Below are 25,186 nucleotides of genomic sequence, written 5' to 3'. Positions count from 1 at the left end.
TAATAATAGACTAACTAGAATAAAGAGTAGAAGATATCCTGAGCATAATCCAAACCAAACATTGCATGGATTTGATGGAGAATGAGGACACACTCGATCAAAGTGCTTCCATGTCTCATCTATTTAGCATGATTTGTCCTCACTTAAATATTTTTATAAAAAAAATCTTAAAAGATTACATATTCAAAGAGTGTTTAATCCAAATACGTTTACCTGTAAAATACTTATAGTATGAACTACCATAGAAAAGACATATACAATGAGTGTTTGCTAGAAGCTTTTTTAGGAAAAAGGAATTCATGAATAGATTAAATTCACACAATAATAAGAGGTATCTAGAGGATGTGTAAGAATGAGACTGTAGGGTTGAATGAATACTTATAAGAATTGATTTACACTACTTATAACAATAAGATGCATCTTCTTTCATTAGTTCACATCATTAAAATTTTATAATTAAGCTTGTTTGATTTGAAATATTCATTGGATTGACAGTCTTCTATTAGAGTGAGGACAAAACGCAAAGACTCATTGATTTGTGAGATTAATTAACAATATTTAAAAAGATATGAAATATTACATTCTCTCAATCAAACACATTCTTAAATTCTGGTTAGATATATATTTTTAATGCTAATTTAAAATTTAACTTTATTTTAAAATAACAAAATAAAAAATATAATATTAAATGAATAGAAGTTAAATATCTTCTCTAACAGAATCTTAAGATAGCAATGTTAAAGAAAACATGTCCTAATGTCTCTTAACTCTTTTCCATAGTAAATAGATATTAGTAACACAATTAGAAACTTCCTTTTATTAGAATTATTTTGAAACTTAAATACAATATTTTATACCAGTGTGACTGATGTTTAAACAAAAAAAAAAAACATTTTTGTCATGAAAATCTACTTCAAAATACTGTAACATATAATCAGCAGACAAGTGTCCTATACTACATCTTTGAATATCCTCACTTTTAGATGCCATTAGGAGAGAGGCAACAAGAAAGGGAACTTTAATAAATTTTACTATATCACTCAAGAAATGCATTGAATTATTATAGATTAAAAGCTAAATCTACAGTGCCATAATCATTTATAGTAATTAACAAAGCAAAAAAATGTCATTATATTTGGGACTAATATGTCTCCAATAATTTATTATATGGCTAAGTAATATAGTACCATAGAACCCTATTGACATAAATACAACCTATAATTAACCATACATTCTTTTTTTTCCCTCTCACAGGTACAATTCAAAATGTGATTTTCATCAATAAATGTATTGAATGCATAGAGAATTTTAAAATTAAATAATCTTAAAATTTAAATTGATTGATATAGTTCAAATTGTATCTTTTAAAAATAAATAAATGAGATATTACGTGTTCAAAATTGCGTATGTCCAGTTGAATGTCCACGAATCAAATTTTTGTATGCAACCAATCCTATTTCAGAAATCTATGCCTAATAGGGAGAGAGGAAGTGAAAGCTGAGGGCTAAGGCTAGCTATGAGAGGCAAGAAAAGAAGGTTAAAGCTGTAAAAAGAAAAAACAAGATATGCAAAAGGAGAGATAAAAACAGAATGGAGTGTGTTTTGGAAATAGTTGCATAAAAGAAAGAAAATAGAGAGAGGCCCACAAAGGAATGATGAAAAAGTATACTTGAAAGGAATATGAGGTGGGTGGTAAAAGTAAAGATTTGATGGTATTGGGGTCCATCCACATTCTTTTTGCAGAGAATAAATATTATTAATATTTATTATTTTTTTACTTAAAATACTTGTTTTAGCTCTTCACTTTCTCATATTTTGTCTCTTTTGATTTAAATTTGCATTATAGTTTTTTAATTATAGTTTTTTTTAGTAATGATAATGGAGACAGAATTATGAGGGTTTGTGAAGAAGATTGAAGTGAGAGCATGTGACACTTTTCCAATAAGTCAAGATTTTACCAAATTACTTGATTTAACTCAAGTTTATAATTGCTATTTATACACCCTTTGGGAAAGTGTCTTCAAATTCAATCATGCATAACTATGATTACATTTTTAATTACAAAAATTTCAAAAAAAAGTTTAATGAATTTTAATCAATGTTTTAAAAATTGAACCGAATCGACCGGTTCAATCGGTTGGATCGAGAATTAGATATAAATTTGGTTGGATCAACTTTTCAAAATCGCTAGTGGATCAAAACCAGAGTAAAATTGGAAAAACTGGATTAAACCGTTCAAAATCATTCGAACTAATGAATCGGAGTCGGTTTTGTAAAACCGCCGGATTCACAAAACTGAATCAAATTAATCATTTTTAATTATTTTAAAAAAAAATTAATATATCAATATCAAAACCTAACCTACATTCCCCATTCACAAAAAAAAATGTGTTTATTTACAACCATACAAACTTCCAAGTTTTGTCACTTTATTATAGTTTTTTTTTCAACTACACTTCATTATCATCACGTCTTCTCTTTCAAACATACTCACAATGTTCTGTTTAATATTGATTGTTGGTCAAGTCAATATTATTTATTGTTGTCAATTATGACTTGTTTGTCGTAGTTCAACTTGAATTTATATTTGTTGTTTAATTAAGTATATTATCCTGTTTATTTTTGGTATTTGTGTTAGGATCAACTCAGATGGTCAATACGAAGAAGTATTTTACACTTTATGGCTTTTCTTAATGAGCAACACATATTTGTGAGAGACACGACACATATTTGTGAGAGACACGCCACATATTCATCCAAAATCTTAAAGTGATAGATATGTAGGTTCTCTCACTCAATGCTCCCCCTCAAGCGGAAACTCTGTTATCCGCATACACTTGTACCACCATTGACACTTTTTAGCGGGTCACCCCATACCCATTAGGAAATTTCAAACAGGTAAGTCGGTCCCTTCACTCAAACCAAGACTCATTATATCAAATGTTATGATCAATTCAGGGGGTCTATATTAGAGAGCATTTTACATTTTTTGCCTTTTCTTTAAGAGCAACACAACTTTGTGAGATACACGTCACATACTCACCCAAAACCTTAAGGTGATATGTGCGTGGATTCTCCTATTTATAAATGATCAAGTCCACATTCATAACCAATGTGGAACTTTCCCACACTACTCACACTTGTAATTTTTTTCAATAATTTGAACTTTATTTTAGTTATTATTTCTATTATTTTTATTTTTATTTAAATTAACTTATTTTATTTTATTATAATTTTTTTATTTGTTTAAATTATTCTTAAATAAAGGTTGAAATGCAGTGTACATCTATGTCGTGTTATTACATGTAATTATGTATGTAATATATCTATGAAATTTAATTTTATATTATTAATTTATTTAATAAATGATCTGACCGTATATTTCATCGGTTGAATCAATTTAATTTTAAATCAAAAGTATTTTGTTGTATGTCTTTAAAACATTGATTTTAGCTGTGGATGGCCCAAAGTTAAAGTTTTCTATCAGAAATATATATAAAGTCTATGACATTTTTCTCTTTCCTTCTTTTTATTTTTAAATATTAAGAACTGATTGACATAATAGTCTGTTATGATTAATTAGTTAATTATGGTAGTAAATTGAAGAGTACTAAAACTGTTCCATTTGATTGACATAATAGCCTATCATGACTAATTAGTGAATTATGGTAGTAAATTGAAGAGTAGTAAAATTGTTCCACTTCGATTCAATAAACCCTATCTTTATTCCTTATTATAAGCATCATTCAATAATTTTATTACATATATTAAAAATATTAACATTTTCCATTGCTTAATGATGTTCTAAAATTGTTCATAGATTACTTAATATTTTAGTTTAAAAAAATAATGCAAATATATAGTAAATTACTAAGGGGTGTTTTATGTGAAACTAATTAATAGAACAAACAATTTAAGACATGACTTATATTTTATGAATTATTTTTTCTTCAAAAAAGACTTATATTAAAGGCAAAGGTGGTATGTTACTATCATTTGTCATAAATAAAACAAATGAGAAGTTATAATTACTATTTTAAAGAGAAATAATTTAAAATTAGCTTATAGATAAACTTGTTTAACCTCCACCAACTCATCTTGAAATAATAATCTAAAAAGGATTGAAAAAATTAATAAAAGTCAAGTCCATCAAAATTATACAAGTCTTATATAATTTAATCGATTTTATGTAAATTTTAAATATTAGAAAAAGTGTGAAAATATGTATGTTAAATGGAGTTTGTTAGCATTATTTTTTCATTGATTAACATGATATAACATGAGGTAGCTCAACAGGGTTAAATTAACTAAGCTAAAGATTAAAAGAAGTGGAGATCTAGAATTCAATCTCACATATGTTTAAATATAATACTAATAATTAATTAATAACTATATCATTTATAAAACAAAACAAAACAAAATGACATAAAAATAGTGGTCTTGATAAATGTCATTATAAAGTTGTTTTAATTTTGACAAAGTATTTACATTTATGTTTAAAGAAAAGATAATTGAGAGATAGGTACTTATAGATAGATCCATATGTGATTAAATAGTCTTAGTGATGAGAAATTCAAAAACTTTAAGCTTTGGTTGTTGGTGATCCTTCATGAGATCTTAAGCGAATTTAATTAAAAGCAAGTTAATCAAGGGAATTTAAGATTATAGGGTCCCATGAATAATCATCATTACAAGCCATGTTTTCTTATATTATTATGGTGTTTGTTGCAAAAGAATACTTTACCAAAGATACGTGAAATCAATCGTGTTTCTTATATTACTCAAATGAAAATGACGATTTATAAATGTTAAGGCCCTTGTTATGTAATGAACATTAAACCATACAACCGATGTGCAAAAAATGACATATATAAATCCGGAGTCAAAATAAGTCATCATGACATACACAATAAAGTCGAAATAAATAAAAATAAAATACAGCCGAACATAAATCCAAACTACAAATACTATCAACTATTGCGTATGCCAAACTCGAGCTCGTCGGATAACTTAGAATTCAAGTACACCAAACAAGCGGGACCCCAGTTATACTCATGGATCCGCTCAATGTCCTCGAAGTATTGTAGGTAGAGGACATCTAGATAAGTGGCACTCTTGTCCACAAAAATGGCAGTGCCAACCAAATATAACAAATATGCCCTCGTAGCATATGCTCTATGCTGCCCCACCTGCTACTCATCACTAGCAGTTTGTTATACTCTAACCAGCTCATATGTATATACCTTCTTCAGGAATCGAAACCTAGCATGAGCCCCTCTGGTGGCTTCAAACTCCCTCAAGGCAGCGTCTAGGTCAACTCTCATATAGTCTACCATCAACTCAAGTTCCGCATCTCTACTAATCCTCCCATGATCTAAAAACTTCCCCCTAATCAGAAGATGCAGCAGACGCGACACGCCGTCGTGTGTGGCAGACATCTCACCAAATGGTAGATGAAATGATAAGGTCTTAGTATGTCATCTCTCTACAAATGCATTAAGCATCTTGTGGTTCATGATAACATAATTGATCTTGCATAAGTCATTCATCCCAGATAGCTGTAAAGCAGCCTGAAACCACTTGTCAATAGGCTGATGCAAGCCAGTAATTTTTCCCCATGGTTAATGAATTTCAGCGGATCTTGGTCCTGTAGAAAAATAAACCATTCTAAGAAACTTATAATATAATAATAAAACGTAATTTAAAAAGTGAATTCAACTAATTTTACCTTTCCATCCCAAATATGTCTGGCAGTATGGTTCGGGTAAAGAGGCAGCAATGAAAACTCTAATGGGTCTCTTCCAAATACCTTAGTTGCCTCATCAACCTAAGGTCCCTTCGGTGCCTGGGGTGGCACGGGTGCCTCTAGTGACTAAGGTCCCTCCGGTTCTTGGAGATAGATGAGCCCCAGAAGTAGACGTCTCTACTTCAACCGGGTTAGAGGGAACAAGAGTCTACGAAATCTGACTTTTTTTCCTCCAGACAGATGCATGTTGTGCAATCCTGCTGCGCCTCAATTTCTCGTCTCTATCATCCATAACGTTTGTAAGTAAACCAGACAAGTGGCACATAATTATTACAAGCAACCCTACAAATAAGAAAAGGAAATAAAATGCATAATGATAAAATACGAAGATGCATCTCTGGTTCTTGGGAATCTAAACGTTGAAAAACTAAGGAGATGCATCTTCAAATTTTCCTTCAACTTTCATTTTCGTCAATGACGCTAATGTCGGCCACTAAGACCCCAAAAACAATGCATTGATGATTACTTTTAACTATTAAACACATTTCTCATAATGTATCTGTAACGGTTTCTTATTTTTATTATAGTTATTATTAATAAAAAATCAATTTTAATGTGGTCCATAGTTTTGGGATTTCGGTTCTGAAAAGGGTATGATTTATTTTGGTTTTAATGTAAATTGATATGACCATTTAATTGGGTGGTAATGAGTTTTAATGGCTTTAAATTCTTGATGGTAGAATCAAGCCTATAAAAAGTATTTGGTCCCCAAAGCTTTCTCTCATCAGAAAAGAAATACACCATCTATATTGAGAGAGCAAGAACTTAGAAGAATCAAAGGCAGTGCACTCACAATACTGCAACAATGGCTGGAGGTAAAACCTCTAATTCTATTTCCGCATTTTGTTTTATTGATCTTGTTGTTCTTTTGTTATCAGGAAAATAGGATCAATATATATATATATATATATATATATATATATATTAATCTAACATTTGGTATCAGAGCCTCTACTCCCTCTGCCTTATTTTCGAATGGTTCTTCCATATTCGGTATTTTTTTGTGATTTAATTTTGAGTTTTGAATTTTAGAATATTATGTTTCAAAACATATCAAAAGATTAAATAATTTACTTTCTAAATTTTTTTTTCTAGAAACTTACGGCATGAACAGTAATCGCGTGAACAGTAATAAAATTATTTTCCTGATCCATGGCATTCATGAATGTTACCGCTGGGCTGCTTTGTTAAACATGTATTTTGATTCTGTTCATATCCATATGATTTCATTTTTACTGATCTTATGCCTTATTATTTAATCTTTGAATTAAATTTTTGCATAAATTAAAATTGATTTATAATGTTATTATTTTGTTAAGCAATTGTATAAGAGATCTTATTTATTTAATTTTATTCTCTCATATAATTGAGTTACTACGTCTAGTGATCGTTATAATTTTGATTAATTTGGATTAGCCACAACATCCTTAAATTAATTGAGATTATTTTTTTAAAGTTTTGAGATCACATAAATTATTAGACATAAAATTGTAATTAATTATACATGGTATAATGAATTTTATCCTACGGGAATTTTTATTATATTTGTATGATTAATTGGGATAAAATGTCAAAATATTTTCATAACTTGTCCACATGAATTATGAATTGGTACATAATTTGATAGTTTTATCATAAAATATTAATTTTGGATAGAAAAACAAATTTATATCATGCACGTAAAGTGTGAGGTTTGAAAAATCTATCGCAATTTTTTTAAAATCTTATTACATTAAAATTTAGCCCACAGGTAATTTTTATGTTGCAAGATTTATTTTATGGTATGTTTATATTGATAATACATACACTTTGGATAATATTTATGCCTCAAATTTTGACATCAATTTTGTTTATCTTTTTAGCTTCTCAACCTGCTAATTTTTTTGATATCCGATGTGATATTCCCGAGCTCAAAGGAGATAACTATAAGGTGTGGAAGGAAAGAATTCTCCTCCATCTAGGATGGATGAACATACATTATGCTATTAGGAAAGACGAACCACCTGCAATTACAGATGAAAGTACTCTAGCTGCAATCGCACTATATGAGCGGTGGGAGAGATCCAACCGGCTCAGTGTGATGTTCATTAAGACTAAGGTCACAGGTGGAATACGTGGTTCTGTCGATCAGCATGAGAATATCTGTGATTTGCTGAAAGCCATTGACGATCAGTTCGTCACTTCTGAAAAGGCTTTGGCAAGCACATTAATTATGAAATTTTCCTCCTACCGACTCACTAGTGTGAAAGGTGTGTGTGAGCACATAATGGAAATGCGTGACATTTCAGCTCAACTTAAGAAACTTGAGGTTGATATGTTTGACTCCTTCCTGGTGCACTATATTCTGAACTCTCTTCCGTCTGAGTATGAGCCTTTCAAGATCTCCTATAATACACATAAAGACAAATGGTCAATCAATGAATTAATGACCATGTGTGTTCAAGAAGAAGAAAGGCTTGTAATGGAATAGAGTGAGAGTGAATTGCTAACAAGCACTCGCGGGAAGAATAGAGCTTTCAAAACTAACAAGTCACAAGCCAATCAGAAAGGGAAATTCAAAATACCACCACAAGGTGATATCAAGAAAGAAGCAAAGTGTTACTTCTGTAAAAAGGGAGGACACATGAAGAAGGAATGCCTTGGATTCAAAGAATGGCTTGAGAAGAAATGTAATTTATTCTCATTTGTTTGTTATGAATCTAATATGACCGATGTTAATATTAACACCTGGTGGATTGATTTAGGATCAACAATCCATATAACAAATTCCTTACAAGGTATGCAAAACCTAAGGAAGCCAGTGGGAAGTGAGCGGATTGTCCTATCAGGAAGCAGGATGGGCTCACATGTGGAAGCTATTGGAACTTGCAATTTAATTTTGAATAATGGTTTTGTTTTGAAATTAGAAATGACCTTTTATGTACCAAGTTTCTCACGAAACTTAATTTCAGTTTCTAGACTTGTACCTTTTGGATATTCCTTTAATTTTAAAGACACCTTGTTTGAATTATTTTATAATTCGGAATGTGTTGGGAATGGTATATTGTCTGATGGTCTTTATCGTATTAATTTACAAATTGAATCCATTTATAGTTCAATGCATGTTCAAACTGGCACTAAGCGGTGTAATATTAATGAGAATTCTTCTATGTTATGGCATCGGAGATTAGGACATATCTCCATAGAGAGAATTAAAAGGTTAGTAAAAGATGGGGTACTTAATACTCTAGATTTTGCTGACTTTGAAACTTGTGTTGACTACATTAAGGGAAAGCAGACAAACATGTCTAAGAAAGGTGCCAATAGAAGTTCAAGTATATTAGAAATAATTCATACAGACATATGTTGTCCTGATATGGATGCACATGGTCAGAAATATTTCATCACTTTCATATATGATTATTCACGATATATGAATATTTATTTGCTTAACAATAAATATGAAGCATTGGATGCCTTCAAAGTCTTTAAGGCTGAAGTTGAGAACCAGTGTGGAAAACAAATAAAGATAGTGAGATCAGATCGGGGTGGTGAATACTATGGTAGATACATTGAGAGTGGACAAGCACCTGGTCCATTTGCTAAGTTTCTTCAAGAACATGGGATTGTTGCCCCAATACACCATGCCCGGTTCTCTGAACCAAAATGGTGTTGCAGAAAGAAGAAACCGAACATTATTGAACATGGTGTGGAGTATGCTTAGCAACTCTAATCTTCCTAAATCATTGTGGAATGAAGCACTAAAGACGGCTGTGTATATTCTAAATTGGGTTCCATCCAAGGCTGTCCCAAAGACACCATTTGAGTTATTTAAAGGATGGAAGTCGAGTTTACGACATATGCGCGTTTGGGGATGTCCGTCTGAGGTGAGGATTTATAACCCACAAGAAAAGAAACTAGATCATAGGACCATTAGTGGGTATTTCATTGGATATGCTGAAAGGTCTAAAGGTTATAGATTTTATTGTCCATCTCATACAACTAAGATTGTGGAGTCAAGAAATGCAAAGTTTTTTGAAAATCATTTGACTAGTGGGAGCGATCAAATCAAAAATTCATCTTTTGTGCATGATCATATAGAGTATGAACCTTTCACTTCAAGTAATAGATTGGTTACTATTTACAATATCCCTCAAGTTCAAATGGATGTTGATCAACCAATCATCGAGACTCCATAAGCTACTGATGATCCAGTAAATCAAGTTGGTCATCAAGATGATGAACAATTAGTTGAACAACAAGATCCACAAGAAAATGTTGATCAAACATTAAGAAGATCTACTAGGACAAAAAAATCAGCTATTCCTAATTATTACATTGTGTGTCTACAAGAATCTGACTATAATGTTGGAGCTGAGAATGATCCTGAGAGCTTTAGACAAGCCATGAGTTGCAAAGAGTCAAATTTGTGGTATGATGCCATGAATGATGAAATGAATTCCATGAAAAACAACAAAGTATGGGATCTTGTAGAGTTACCTAATAGGGCAAAGGCCATTGGTTGTAAATGGGTCTTTAAAACCAAGAAAGATTCATTAGGAAACATTGAGAGATACAAGGTCAGACTCGTTGTTAAGGGATTTACTCAAAAGGAGGGAATCAATTACACTAATACTTTTTCTCCTGTATCAAAGAAAGATTCTCTTCGTGTCATCTTGGCATTAGTTGTACATTTTGACCTTGAGTTTCATCAAATGGATGTAAAAACAACCTTTCTTAGTGGTGATTTAGAGGAGGAGGAGGTTTATATGAAACAACCTGAAGGTTTCTCTTCTAATAGTGGTGAGCATTTGGTTTGCAAGCTTAAGAGATCCATATATGGGTTTAAACAAGTCTCTCGTCAATGGTATCTTAAATTCCATGAAACGGTATCCTCATTTGGGTTTATTGAAAACCCCATGGATCAATGTATATACCAGAAGGTCAGTGGGAGTAAAATTTGTTTTCTCATTTTGTATGTGGATGACATATTACTTGCAACCAATGATAAAGGTTTTCTACATGAGGTGAAACAATTCCTCTCTAAAAACTTTGATATGAAGGATATGGTGAGGCATCTTATGTCATTGGCATTAAGATCCACAAAGATAGACTTCGGGGAGTTTTGGGTACATCACAAGAAACCTACATCAATAAAGTTTTAGAGAGATTTAGAATGAAAGATTGTTCATCAAGTGTTGCACCCATTGTCAAGGGTGATAGATTTAATTTGAATCAATGCCTAAGAATGATTTTGAGTGGAAACAAATGAAGAACATTCCATATGCTTCTGTTGTTGGAAGTCTTATGTATGCTCAAGTATGCACAAGGCCCGACATTGCATTTGCTGTTGGAATCTTAGGAAGACATCAGAGTAATCCAGGTATGGATCACTGGAAAGTTGCAAAGAAGGTGTTAAGATATCTTAAAGGAACAAAAGATTACATGCTAATGTATAGGCAGACGGAAAATCTTGATGTGATCGGCTATTCAGACTCCGACTTTGCTGATTGTGTTGATTCTCGCAAATCAACATCAGGATATATTTTTAGGATGGCTGATGGAGCTATTTCATGGAGAAGTACTAAGCAAACCTTGGTTGTTACTTCTACTATGGAAGCCGAGTTTGTCTCCTGTTTTGAGGCTACTTCTCATGGTGTATGGCTTAAGAGTTTTATTTCTGGGCTTAGAATCATGGATTCTATTTCTAAACCTCTGAAGATTTTTTGCGATAATTCAGCAGCTCTCTTTATATCTAAGAACAATAAAAGTGGAAGTCGAAGCAAGCACATCGACATAAAGTATTTAGCCATTAGAGAAAGAGTTAAAGATGAAATAGTAGTTATTAATCACATTAGTACTGATTTAATGATCATTGATCCTTTGACTAAGGGCATGCCACCAATAAAATTTAAGGATCATGTAGAGAACATGGGACTTGGGTCCTCCTTATGATTGTATACATACAGTTTATTAATAAAACTCTTATATTGTGATGTTTTCTCATTTTCATGCGCACATCAGTTTGAGAAAATATGTTACATCTGGACCAAGAGTAAACATTGGTTTATTCATCAAGTTAGTTACCACATTACAGATATATACTTGAAAATAGACATGTTGTAATACATATATGAGACTACTCGCTTTAAGAGGGACTATCTCTATGATTCACATATTTATTTCTTGAGTAAGTTTTCCATGACTCATTTATGCCAATAATCAGTTTTATGGACCAAGTGGGAGAATGTAACGGTTTCTTATTTTTATTATAATTATTATTAATAATAAACCAATTTTAACGTGGTCCATAGTTTGAGATTTTTGTTCTGAAAGGGGTATGATTTATTTTGGTTTTAATGTAAATTGATATGACCATTTAATTGAGTGGTAATGAATTTTAATGGCTTTAAATTCTTGATGGTAGAATCAAGCCTATAAATAGTATTTGGTCCCCAAAGCTTTCTCTCATCAGAAAAACATACACCATCTATATTGAGAGAGCAAGAACTTAGAAGAATCAAAGGCAGTGCACTCACAATACTGCAACAATGGCTGGAGGTAAAACCTCTAATTCTATTTCCGCATTTTGTTTTATTGATCTTGTTGTTGTTTTGTTATCAGGAACATAGGATCAATATATATATTAATCTAACATTTGGTATCAGAGCCTCTACTCCCTCTGCCTTATTTTCGAATGGTTCTTCCATATTCGGTATTTTTTTGTGATTTAATTTTGAGTTTTGAATTTTAGAATATTATGTTTCAACACATATCAAAAGATTAAATAATTTAGTTTCTAATTTTTTTTTTCTAGAAACTTACGGCATGAACAGTAATAAAATTATTTTCCTGATCCATGGCATTCATGAATGTTATCGCTGGGCTGCTTTGTTAAACATGTATTTTGATTCTGTTCATATCCATATGATTTCATTTTTACTGATCTTATGCCTTATTATTTAATCTTTGAATTAAATATGTGCATAATTAAAATTGATTTATAATGTTATTATTTTGTTAAGCAATTGTATAAGAGATCTTATTTATTTAATTTTATTCTCATATAATTGAGTTAATATGTCTAGTGATCGTTATAATTTTGATTAATTTGGATTAGCCATAACATTCTTAAATTAATTGAGATTATTTTTTTAAAGTTTTGAGATCACATAAATTATTAGACATAAAATTGTAATTAATTATACATGGTATAATGAATTTTATCCTACGGGAATTTTTATTATATTTGTATGATTAATTGGGATAAAATGTCAAAATATTTTCATAACTTGTCCACAGGAATTATGAATTGGTACATAATTTGATAGTTTTATCATAAAATATTAATTTTGGATAGAAAAACAAAATTATATCATGCACGTAAAGTGTGAGGTTTGAAAAATCTATCGCAATTTTTTTTAAATCTTATTACATTAAAAATTTGCCCACAGGTAATTTTTATGTTGCAAGATTTATTTTATGGTATGTTTATATTGATAATACATACACTTTGGATAATATTTATGCCTCAAATTTTGACATCAATTTTGTTTATCTTTTTAGCTTCTCAACCTGCTAATTTTTTTGATATCCGATGTGATATTCCCGAGCTCAAAGGAGATAACTATAAGGTGTGGAAGGAAAGAATTCTCTTCCATCTAGGATGGATGGACATAGATTATGCTATTAGGAAAGACGAACCACCTGCAATTACAGATGAAAGTACTCCAGCTGCAATCGCACTATATGAGCGGTGGGAGAGATCCAATTGGCTCAGTGTGATGTTCATTAAGACTAAGGTCACAGGTGGAATACGTGGTTCTGTCGATCAGCATGAGAATATCTGTGATTTGCTGAAAGCCATTGACGATCAGTTCGTCACTTCTGAAAAGGCTTTGGCAAGCACATTAATTATGAAATTTTCCTCCTACCGACTCACCAGTGTGAAAGGTGTGTGTGAGCACATAATGGAAATGCGTGACATTTCAGCTCAACTTAAGAAACTTGAGGTTGATATGTCTGACTCCTTCCTGGTGCAATATATTCTGAACTCTCTTCCGTCTGAGTATGGGCCTTTCAAGATCTCCTATAATACACATAAAGACAAATGGCCAATCAATGAATTAATGACCATGTGTGTTCAGGAAGAAGAAAGGCTTGTAATGGAACAGAGTGAGAGTGCATTGCTGACAAGCACTCGCGGGAAGAATAGAGCTTTCAAAACTAACAAGTCACAAGCCAATCAGAAAGGGAAATTCAAAATACCACCACAAGGTGATATCAAGAAAGAAGCAAAGTGTTACTTCTGTAAAAAGGGAGGACACATGAAGAAGGAATGCCCTGGATTCAAAGAATGGCTTGAGAAGAAATGTAATTTATTCTCATTTGTTTGTTATGAATATAATATGACCGATGTTAATATTAACACCTGGTGGATTGATTTAGGATCAACAATCCATATAACAAATTCCTTACAGGGTATGCAAAACCTAAGGAAGCTAGTGGGAAGTGAGCGGGTTGTTGTTAGATACCCAAAAGTGCTTATTTGAGCTATCAAATATGGGCATCTTTCACTCCATTTCCTTGCTAAATTGTCAAAACCACCTTTGTTTTAGATGAAATGAAATACATTGATAAACGATCTTGGTACCTTTGATTTGTGTGTTATTGTGCAGGAAGAAGGCATGAAATAATTGAAAATGAAGACACAAGAAAGTTGGCAAAGGAACCAAATAAAACAAGCATTCATCAGCTTGCTCGCTAGGCGAGGTCTGTGGCGAAGCACTCGCTAGGCGAGCGTCTAGCGAGGGTCCAGCGAAATGCTCCAGGATTTTACAGTGGCAAACATGACCAAACTCGCTAGGCGAGCTTCCAGCGAACGTTGCAGCGAACGTTTCCAGACTTGGTGAAAAGCGCAGCCAGCACTCACTCGCTAGGCGAGGCTCTAGCGAGTTCCCAGCGAGCATTCCAGTAGCAAAACCTCTCAACCTCGCTGGGGCGAAGGTTGAAGCGTGTCCTTCGCTAGGCGAAGGTTTTGTTCGCTAGGCGAACATGACAGTCTGAGATAGGCTGTTTCTCTGGGCGCAGGTGCCTCATGTGCCTCAAATAGACCCTCGCTAGGCGAGCCATTCTGCTCGCCTAGCGAGCATGACAGCCCAGTACAGCTCTATAAGTAGCAAGTGCCACTTTTGAGAGCCATACCTAGTTTTCCATACTTTTGCACTTTTTCTAGATATTTTTACAGCATTGTTCTTAGAAGCTTTTGTGCCCTAAATTTCATTTCTCTTCATCTCTTAACCATCTTTTACAAAAAGAAGGTGGATTCCCATCCAATCTCGATTATTCGACTCGGATGTTGATCAACCTTCTTCCGAAACTTGCCGACCAAGCTACCATGAAAATGAGTAGCTAAGTCCTCCATTTGTCAAGGTTAGATGTAGATGATCATTAGCTTTGTGTGTAAATGTAAGGATCTTCATGTGTAAACTCTTTAATGGTGAATATATGATGAAAACTTTGTTCTTATTCAAAACTCTTTGTGTTGGTTTATGATCGAGAGATGTTTACCAACTCTTAACCTAGGTTTTCATCCAATCTTGTTTGTTAGCTAGAGATAGTAATGAATGATTTTGTTCGCCATAAGGTTGAACCAAAAAGTTGTCATTTTGATAGGTTGTGTTAGAGATAAACAATCGATCAAAATGGGAAAACTCACAATGTGTGTTCGAGAGAAACACATTGGGAGGACTTTGTGAAATAATTTATCATCTAAAGGAGTTTATAAGATTGTTGACCGAACAAATACATGCAAAGTGATCGTTGAACCCTAACTTTGGCAATATTTCTCAAATATTCAAATCAAACTTTTACCGCATTGTATTACCTTTTTATGCAAGATAACGTGATTAAAACCAAAACCCCTGTGTTACTTAAGCTAAGATTAATACAACCATCGAACGGCGGTGATATCTTACAATCCCTGTGGATACGATAACAAAAACCTGACACTTAAAATTACAACTAACAAAATGGCGCCGTTGCCGGGGATTGTAAATTGATATTGCGAGCATCGCAATGGTTGCTTAAGTTTTAGCTTTCGAATTTTTGACTTGTGCTTGTAATCTGTTTGGTTTAGTGTGCAGCTTACGTTTTATGCGAGGGCAAATCCCTGTGGACGAACTTCTTTTTGATCCCGAGATCGAAAGAACCGCAAGGAGGAACAATAGCAAAACGAGACGTAGGAGGAAACAGGCTAGACAACGTCAAGAGCAAGGAGAAAGTTCTTCTACCACAAATCCACCACCATTCAAAGGTGGCTAAGCCTTTGAGCAATTTGCTCGCTAAGGACCAGGTATTTCTCTTAACCGATGATTGTTTGCAAGCTTTTGAAACTTTAAAAGAAAAATTGGTTACCGCTCCAATAATAGTCGCTCCCAATTGGAATGAAAATTTTGAACTAATGTGTGATGCGAGCGACTACGCAGTTGGAGCGGTACTTGGCCAAAGAAAAGATAAAAAATTTCATGCGATACATTATGCAAGTAAGGTTCTTAACGAGGCTCAAATAAACTATGCCACTACGGAAAAAGAACTACTTGCAATAGTGTATGCGCTAGAAAAGTTTAGGTCTTATCTTATAGGGTCTAAAGTCGTAGTGTATACCGACCATGCGACGATTAAATATCTGCTAACCAAACCGGATTCGAAGCAAAGGCTCATCCGTTGGATCCTCTTGTTACAAGAATTTGATGTGGAAATCAAAGACAAGAAGGGGTCGGAAAATTTGGTGGCGGATCATTTATCCCGCTTAGTGAATGTGGAGGTTACAGCGTCTGAGAAGGAAATCCGGGAAGAATTTCCTGATGAAAAACTGTTTAAAGTTCAAGTTAGGCCGTGGTTTGCAGACTTTGCGAACCACAAGGCTAGTGGTTTTGTGCCTCCCGACCTAACTTCGAACCAAAAAAGGAAGTTTCTTTCGGATGCAAAGTATTATGTTTGGGATGACCCGTACTTGTTTAAGTTGGGTAGTGATAACCTATTAAGGAGATGTGTCACTGGCGATGAAGCGCAGAGCATCCTTTGGCATTGTCACAACTCGCCTTACGGCGGACACTATAATGGGGTGAGAACGGCCACTAAAATCCTCCAATCGGGATTTTATTGGCCCACCATTTTCAAAGACGCACACACCCATGCGCAAAGTTGTGATAGTTTCCAGAGAAGCGGTGGGATAGGTAAGAGAGATGAGATGCCTCTCCAGAATATACAAGAAGTCGAAGTATTTGATTGTTGGGGCATCGATTTTGTAGGACCATTCCCGCCCTCTGTCGCAGTCGACTACGTTTCTAAGTGGGTTGAGGCGATTGCCTCACCTCGGGCGGACGCGAAAACGGTGATAAAATTTTTGAAGAAAAACATATTTTCCCGTTTCGGAACCCCCCGAGTGTTGATAAGTGACGGAGGGTCACACTTTTGTAATGCACCGTTGGAAAGCATTTTAAAACATTACGGTGTATCACATAGGGTGACAACTCCGTATCACCCACAGGCGAATGGGCAAGCCGAGGTCTCTAATCGAGAGATTAAGAGAATTCTCGAAAAAACTGTGTCTAATTCAAAAAAGGAGTGGTCCCAAAAATTGGATGAGGCGTTATGGGCATACCGTACCGCCTTTAAAGCTCCAATTGGCCTAACTCCCTTTCAATTGGTGTTTGGTAAAACTTGCCATTTGCCGGTTGAATTGGAGCACAAAGTCTTGTGGGCCCTGAAATATTTAAATTTTGAAAATGAGTTGGCCGGTGACAAAAGGAAGGTGCAACTACTTGAGTTGGAAGAGATGCGCAATGCCGCATATCACTCAAGTTGGTTGTACAAAGAAAAGGCAAAAAAGTACCACGATAAGAAGCTCCGAAACAAAGAATTTGTGCCCGGACAGTTGGTCCTATTGTTCAACTCCAGGTTGAAATTGTTTCCCGGGAAGTTGAAATCAAAATGGTCTGGGCCATTTCGGGTGAAAGAGGTGAAGGAGTACGGGGCTATTGTCATTGAAGACATGGACAAGAAAGATAGTTGGACCGTGAATGGCCAACGATTGAAAGTTTATCTCGGCGGTCATGTGGATCGCGAGAGCTGTGCAATTCTGTTGGATGCTCCTCTGTGAGCATCACACCGTCGAGCTTAGCCGACGTTAAACAAGCGCTTGTTGGGAGGCACCCCAACATTGTAAGTATTTACTGCTTTTTCTGTGTATTGTGATGGGATTCGAAGTGCTAACACCTTGCTGAATGAACCTGAACTGCTGCCTTTGAAAAGGCAATTGCTGTCATGCTCGCTAGGCGAGGCAGTAGCGAGCTGATTCGCTAGCTGCTCGCTAGGCGAAGCAGCAGCGAGCGCTGCATGACAGCACTTATTAAAATCCTCAGCAGGGCACTCATTTTGGCCCAAACACAACTTTTCTGTTTTTCAACTCTGCTGAGGAAAATTTTAACCGAGCACTCTCCACACTCTCTCATTTTCATCTCTCTCACTAACACTTTATCCCTATTTGGAAGATTGCAAACCCTACTCCACTTCACATTTCAATCAATCCGTGTAACTAAGGTTTGCCCTACTACATTTTCTGTATGTTTGAACTCTGTTATTTCCGATTTGGATGTCAATTAGGATGAGTTGTGGTATGGGAAACTTTAGGTTTGCATGTGGGATTTTAGGTTTTGCAATTGGGGATTTTAGGTTTTGCATGTAAATGTGTAATCCCCAATAGCATAGAACGTTCGTTTAATTGATAAATCATTAGGTTCTGAAATTGAAACCATTAGAATGTGGGTTTTGGGAAAGATTCTCTGATAATGCTGCAGAACCCAAAAACCCGTAAGGTTCGCTAGCACTCGCTAGGCGAACCAGGGGCAAGCGTTCGCTGCCACTTCGCTAGGCGAAGCAGCAGCGAGCATGACAGTTCTTTAAATTTTGGTTTTTCTGTCTAATTTGTTTGGTGTGTGTTGTTTCCTTTTATATTTTGCAGATGGAATCAAGGTCTGGAAATTCAAAGAAGAGGAAGGGAACGAGCACTTCCCGTCCAGTAACGATCCAATTTGATAACGACAAGTTTGTCGGCCCGAAGCAGGCCGCCAGGTACATTGCTTTGGAGAAACGGAAAATTCTTCCAGAGAAGCGATTCCTCATCAACCCCCAAGGCACAAACAGAGCATTTGCCGGGTTGATAGACATTATGAAGTGGGATCGGTTAATTTCCCCACTTGAGCATTATGACATAGCAACGGTGCGTGAGTTTTATGCAAACGCACTGCCTGATGACGACGAGCCCTTTACTTGGATATCTAGAGTGGCAGGCCGTCCAGTTGCATTTGATAGGGATACCATTAACCGAGTCCTTGGTGAGCCGCTCCAGCTGGGAGCTGAGGAAAGAGACACATACCACACTGATTTACGGCTTCACCGAGATGTTGAAGCCATTTCTGCCGCCCTGCTATTAAGAGGGAAATCTGTTGAGCTGAACCCATCTGGGGTTCCAATGAGGTATCATAGGGAGGACATGACTCCCATGGCTCAACTGATACTGCTTTTGGTTTTGACAAACATCCAGCCAAAGTCCCACACCTCTACAGTGTCGATCCCAGTGGCACATTTGGTTCACAGTATCCTCTCCAACGTCCAGATCGATGTGGCGAGGATCATCGCTAATGAGCTTAAGTCCGTGATTGAGAGCAGGCTAAAGTCGGGGGCTCGTGTGAATTGTCCCCTAGCTTTCCCGTGCTTGATCATGAGTTTGTGCATTCAGGCAAAGGTGAAACTACCGTCTCGGGGTCAGGTAAGGATCTCGTCGCCTATCGATGACCGGTACGTGGCCAAATATTGCAGGGCCAAGAATGCCAGAGGCAGTGCAGCTGCAGAGAGTACCCGGGCTTCTGATGGTCCTGGTACTTCTACTCCTGGACCAGATCCCTACCTGCAAGCTGTGTGCGATTACAGTTTTGAATGGATGGCGGCAACCCATCGTGCCATGATAAATATGCACGACTCTATGCAGCGGTTACAGCTGCAGGGAAGTGGTGCTCATGCCTTGATGACGCGTGAGCAGTTTCTGCTTAACTCCAACTGGCCTGTGGACAGGCCTGTGTATGGTGAGGGGGCGGGCGCTGGTGCGTCTTCTGGTGGTGCAGCTGATGATGATGATGATGATGATGACTCCGGTTCTGAGGCCGGTAGCGAGGAGGATTCTGAGCCCTTGGAGGGTTAAGTTATTGTATTTTTCAGTTTTTATGTTTATTTCTATTGTATTTTCGGATTCTGTATTTTGACTTTGGTTTTGTACTTTTGGGGTGTTTTGTCCCCCACGAACAAATTTAAATTTTGAAGTTTATATTATTATTTCTGTTTTAAATTTTGTTGTTTTAATAAATTTTGGTTGATTGAGTGGCAAACCCTCTAGATTGGTTGCTCCTCAAAGAAGTACCCAATGAAGGTGCATCCGAGCTTGGATGGCAATGATAAGAATAAACAAGTGAATAAGGCTAAGGTACATGGTTACCTCCGGCTAGAATTTTAGAATGCATTAAGAACTTTACTCTTTTTGGTAAATTGAATATTGTCTTTTTGCAACATAATTGAATGAATGTTTCATCTAGAACTTAAAACCACAAATTGTGAGGAAACCTCCATTGTACACTTAAATGCTGGATTCTAATAAGTTTTGTTGATTCATTTGATTCATGCTTTGTCTTTTATTATTGTGAATATGTGGAAGCAATTAGAAATGATCAAGGCACTTGTTTTCTATCGAGCACAACTACATCCAAAAACAACTTACCTGTGAGCAGAGAGAGTATTCGTGAACCCCTTTGAGCTTAAACAGTTGAATCTCTGCTTGAAATAAAGCGAGATTTCAAAAATCTTTTTTTACAACCCGGAAAATCTTGATTATTGTTCTTTTGCCGTAAAAAGTTAAGAGCATTCACTTAGGGTGAGTAAGAAATAAGTTGGGGAGAATCGGTAAGTACCACAACTCTTGAAAAAAAAATGAAAAACAAGCAAGCATTGAAAATAAAAATATAGAAAAGAAACATCTGTTTTGTAAATATGATGTGAAAGAAAAGAACACAAAATAGAAAGAATGAAAATGAATGCTTGCTTGGAAGAAAAATAGTGAAAAATAAAATTGAGTTGTGAAATAAGAGTTGTGAAGGTTTCAAATGAGAAACAAATGGAACGAAGTCGAGATGTGTGAATAATGTACAGTGAATGTCTCTTTTGCATCGGCAATTTCGTTTTCAATGGCCTTAGAAATGACCCTTGTTTGTTAACCTGACCAAGCTTCAACCGAAAAGCCCTTAGTGATCTTCGTGCTTCCACATTACCATTTATAATTGTTAGACATTGTATGAATCGAATTGATTTCTTCATTATTTGTTAGAGAGTGAGATTATTCCCGCGGTTGCAAACGCGTAAATTCTTCATTCCTTATTCGAAGAGGAGAGATAGGGTGATTCATTCAAAATAATATTATTGTAGATAGATAAATATTTCGCATAGCTATTAAGTTTTAGTTCTTATGTATTATTTTATTCGAACCGTTGGAAACTTGTATATGCTTATTCGCTTGTGTTTGAGCCGTTTTATCCAACTTCGGAGAAACCATTTTCTTAAAGCAAATCCTCTTGTCCTTCAAGAGGCATACTTTGCTTGAGGACAAGCAAGAATCTAGTTGGGGAGAGTTGTTAGATACCCAAAAGTGCTTATTTGAGCTATCAAATATGGGCATCTTTCACTCCATTTCCTTGCTAAATTGTCAAAACCACCTTTGTTTTAGATGAAATGCAATACATTGATAAACGATCTTGGTACCTTTGATTTGTGTGTTATTGTGCAGGAAGAAGGCATGAAATAATTGAAAATGAAGACACAAGAAAGTTGGCAAAGGAACCAAATAAAACAAGCATTCATCAGCTTGCTCGCTAGGCGAGGTCTGTGGCGAAGCACTCGCTAGGCGAGCGTCTAGCGAGGGTCCAGCGAAATGCTCCAGGATTTTACAGTGGCAAACATGACCAAACTCGCTAGGCGAGCTTCCAGCGAACGTTGCAGCGAACGTTTCCAGACTTGGTGAAAAGCGCAGCCAGCACTCACTCGCTAGGCGAGGCTCTAGCGAGTTCCCAGCGAGCATTCCAGTAGCAAAACCTCTCAACCTCGCTGGGGCGAAGGTTGAAGCGTGTCCTTCGCTAGGCGAAGGTTTTGTTCGCTAGGCGAACATGACAGTCTGAGATAGGCTGTTTCTCTGGGAGCAGGTGCCTCATGTGCCTCAAATAGACCCTCGCTAGGCGAGCCATTCTGCTCGCCTAGCGAGCATGACAGCCCAGTACAGCTCTATAAGTAGCAAGTGCCACTTTTGAGAGCCATACCTAGTTTTCCATACTTTTGCACTTTTTCTAGATATTTTTACAGCATTGTTCTTAGAAGCTTTTGTGCCCTAAATTTCATTTCTCTTCATCTCTTAACCATCTTTTACAAAAAGAAGGTGGATTCCCATCCAATCTCGATTATTCGACTCGGATGTTGATCAACCTTCTTCCGAAACTTGCCGACCAAGCTACCATGAAAATGAGTAGCTAAGTCCTCCATTTGTCAAGGTTAGATGTAGATGATCATTAGCTTTGTGTGTAAATGTAAGGATCTTCATGTGTAAACTCTTTAATGGTGAATATATGATGAAAACTTTGTTCTTATTCAAAACTCTTTGTGTTGGTTTATGATCGAGAGATGTTTACCAACTCTTAACCTAGGTTTTCATCCAATCTTGTTTGTTAGCTAGAGATAGTAATGAATGATTTTGTTCGCCATAAGGTTGAACCAAAAAGTTGTCATTTTGATAGGTTGTGTTAGAGATAAACAATCGATCAAAATGGGAAAACTCACAATGTGTGTTCGAGAGAAACACATTGGGAGGACTTTGTGAAATAATTTATCATCTAAAGGAGTTTATAAGATTGTTGACCGAACAAATACATGCAAAGTGATCGTTGAACCCTAACTTTGGCAATATTTCTCAAATATTCAAATCAAACTTTTACCGCATTGTATTACCTTTTTATGCAAGATAACGTGATTAAAACCAAAACCCCCTGTGTTACTTAAGCTAAGATTAATACAACCATCGAACGGCGGTGATATCTTACAATCCCTGTGGATACGATAACAAAAACCTGACACTTAAAATTACAACTAACAAAATGGCGCCGTTGCCGGGGATTGTAAATTGATATTGCGAGCATCGCAATGGTTGCTTAAGTTTTAGCTTTCGAATTTTTGACTTGTGCTTGTAATCTGTTTGGTTTAGTGTGCAGCTTACGTTTTATGCGAGGGCAAATCCCTGTGGACGAACTTCTTTTTGATCCCGAGATCGAAAGAACCGCAAGGAGGAACAATAGCAAAACGAGACGTAGGAGGCAACAGGCTAGACAACGTCAAGAGCAAGGAGAAAGTTCTTCTACCACAAATCCACCACCATTCATACCTAACATGGAGCCACCACCACCACCTATTTCTACTCCATGCATAAACAGTCCAAGAAACACCGCTCAGTTTGCCAACCACACGGGAAGGCAAGCTAAGATGAAAACGGGAACTCTCAATTTATTATATGGAAGTCCATTCACCGGAATGGACCATGAAGATCCCTTTGCTTTTCTCACAAAATTTTATGAGATAGCATTGGCGGCCGGAGTGGATCAGGCTCAGGAGCTCCCGTTGTTCCGAAGATTATTCCCCACGCTTTGCTCGGCAAAGCAAAAGATTGGTACTTAGACCAAACACCAGCCGTAATGACAGACTGGAACGTGTTAGAAGAAAAGTTTATCGAAAGATTCTTCTCCCATAACCGGTTCATGGAATCAAAGACGGCCATCTCGGTGTTTGCACAAGGAATCAATGAATCCTTAAATGAAGCGTGGGAAAGATTCAAGTCCATGCTTAGGAAATGTAAAGAGCATGGATTTGATGAATTGACTCAAATCCATATCTTCAAAAATGGACTTCAACCAAATTGCAAGACGTTGTTGGATGCTACCTCGGGTGGCTCTTTATTGTCAAAAAGTGCCGAAGAAGCTACAAACATTATAAATCGAATGGCTCTAAATGATCTTCAGAGTCAAAGTCGAGGCAACTCTTTGAAGAAGCCGGGAGTGCTTGAGTTAGGGACGAACGATGCCATCCTTGCCCAAAACAAGCTCATCTCACAACAAGTAGAACTCTTAACGCAACAAATTAAAGAGTTGAGAGAACCGTCTAAAGCTAAACAAATAGCTTGTTGTGAGCTTTGTAAAGGTGAGCATGACACCGGATTCTGTCCACCTCCGGGATTCGAAGATGTAAACTACATGGCAAACCAAAGGGACTACCAACCGAGACAACAACAACAACAACCTTATCAACCGCACCCTCAAAATCAACAACAACATTACCAAGGGAACCAAGGGTTCCAACCTAGGAGTAATTATTACCATAACCAAGGTTATGGAGGTGGTTCTTCTAGCCGTCAAAACCCTCCCCAAAATCCTTATATACCTCAACAACCGCCGGTCGTAACTTCTAAGTTGGAAGACACATTGACGCAATTCATGCAAATGTCAATGGCAAATCAAAAAAGCAACGACGCGGCCATAAAAAATCTCGAGACTCAAGTTGGGCAACTTGCTAAGCAACTCGCGGAACAACAAACCGGTCCTTCCTTTTCGGCAAATACGCAAATAAATCCTAAGGAGCATTGTAAGGCGGTCACAACGAGAAGTGGGAAGGAGTTGATGAGTGAGAATAACAAAAGAGTTGAGAGTGAACAAAGAGAGAAAAAGAAAGAAAATGAGGAGGAAATATTGGAGGAAAATGTTGATGGTGAAGTGGGGGAGTGGAGTAAGGAGGAAGAAGTTGAAAATAATGAAAAGAATGGTGAAGTTGAAAAGAAAAAAAGTGTGGAGATTGAGAAAAATACGATTGATGAAGTAAGGGGGGAGGAAGTGAAAAAGCCTAGATGGAGAAGTGCTAGAGTTGCAAAGGGAAAGGAGGTAGTGAGCACTACTCCAATCCAAAACCTACCTTATCCTCATGCCCCGTCCAAAAGAGAGAATGAACGGCATTACGCCCGGTTCATGGATATTTTTAAACAATTACAAATAAACATTCCGTTTGCCGAAGCCTTGGAGCAAATGCCCAAGTATGCCAAGTTCATGAAGGACATACTTACAAAAAAGCGGAGGTATACGGAACCGGAGACCATCGTCCTTGATGCGAGCTGTAGTGCCATTATTCAAAGGACGCTTCCAAAAAATGAGGTTGATCCGGGAAGAGTTACTTTGCCAGTTAAAATTGGAGATATCTATGTCGGGAAGGGACTAA

At 36.1% G+C, this 25,186-nt stretch overlaps 1 protein-coding gene across 1 annotated transcript; it reads left to right on the top strand.

Annotated features, from left to right (window-relative positions):
- The first annotated feature begins 6,611 nt into the window (after positions 1 to 6,611).
- LOC127095382 (uncharacterized) lies at positions 6,612 to 8,276 on the top strand. The gene is made up of 2 exons (XM_051034083.1): positions 6,612 to 6,621; positions 7,669 to 8,276. The coding sequence occupies exons 1-2, from the start codon at positions 6,612 to 6,614 to the stop codon at positions 8,274 to 8,276; spliced, it is 618 nt and encodes a 205-aa protein (XP_050890040.1).
- The last annotated feature ends 16,910 nt before the right edge of the window (positions 8,277 to 25,186 follow it).

The sequence above is a fragment of the Lathyrus oleraceus genome, chromosome 6, assembly GCF_024323335.1.
Source record: "Lathyrus oleraceus cultivar Zhongwan6 chromosome 6, CAAS_Psat_ZW6_1.0, whole genome shotgun sequence".
Classification (NCBI taxonomy): Eukaryota; Viridiplantae; Streptophyta; class Magnoliopsida; order Fabales; family Fabaceae; genus Lathyrus; species Lathyrus oleraceus.
This window is presented reverse-complemented; position numbering and strand designations above follow the sequence as displayed.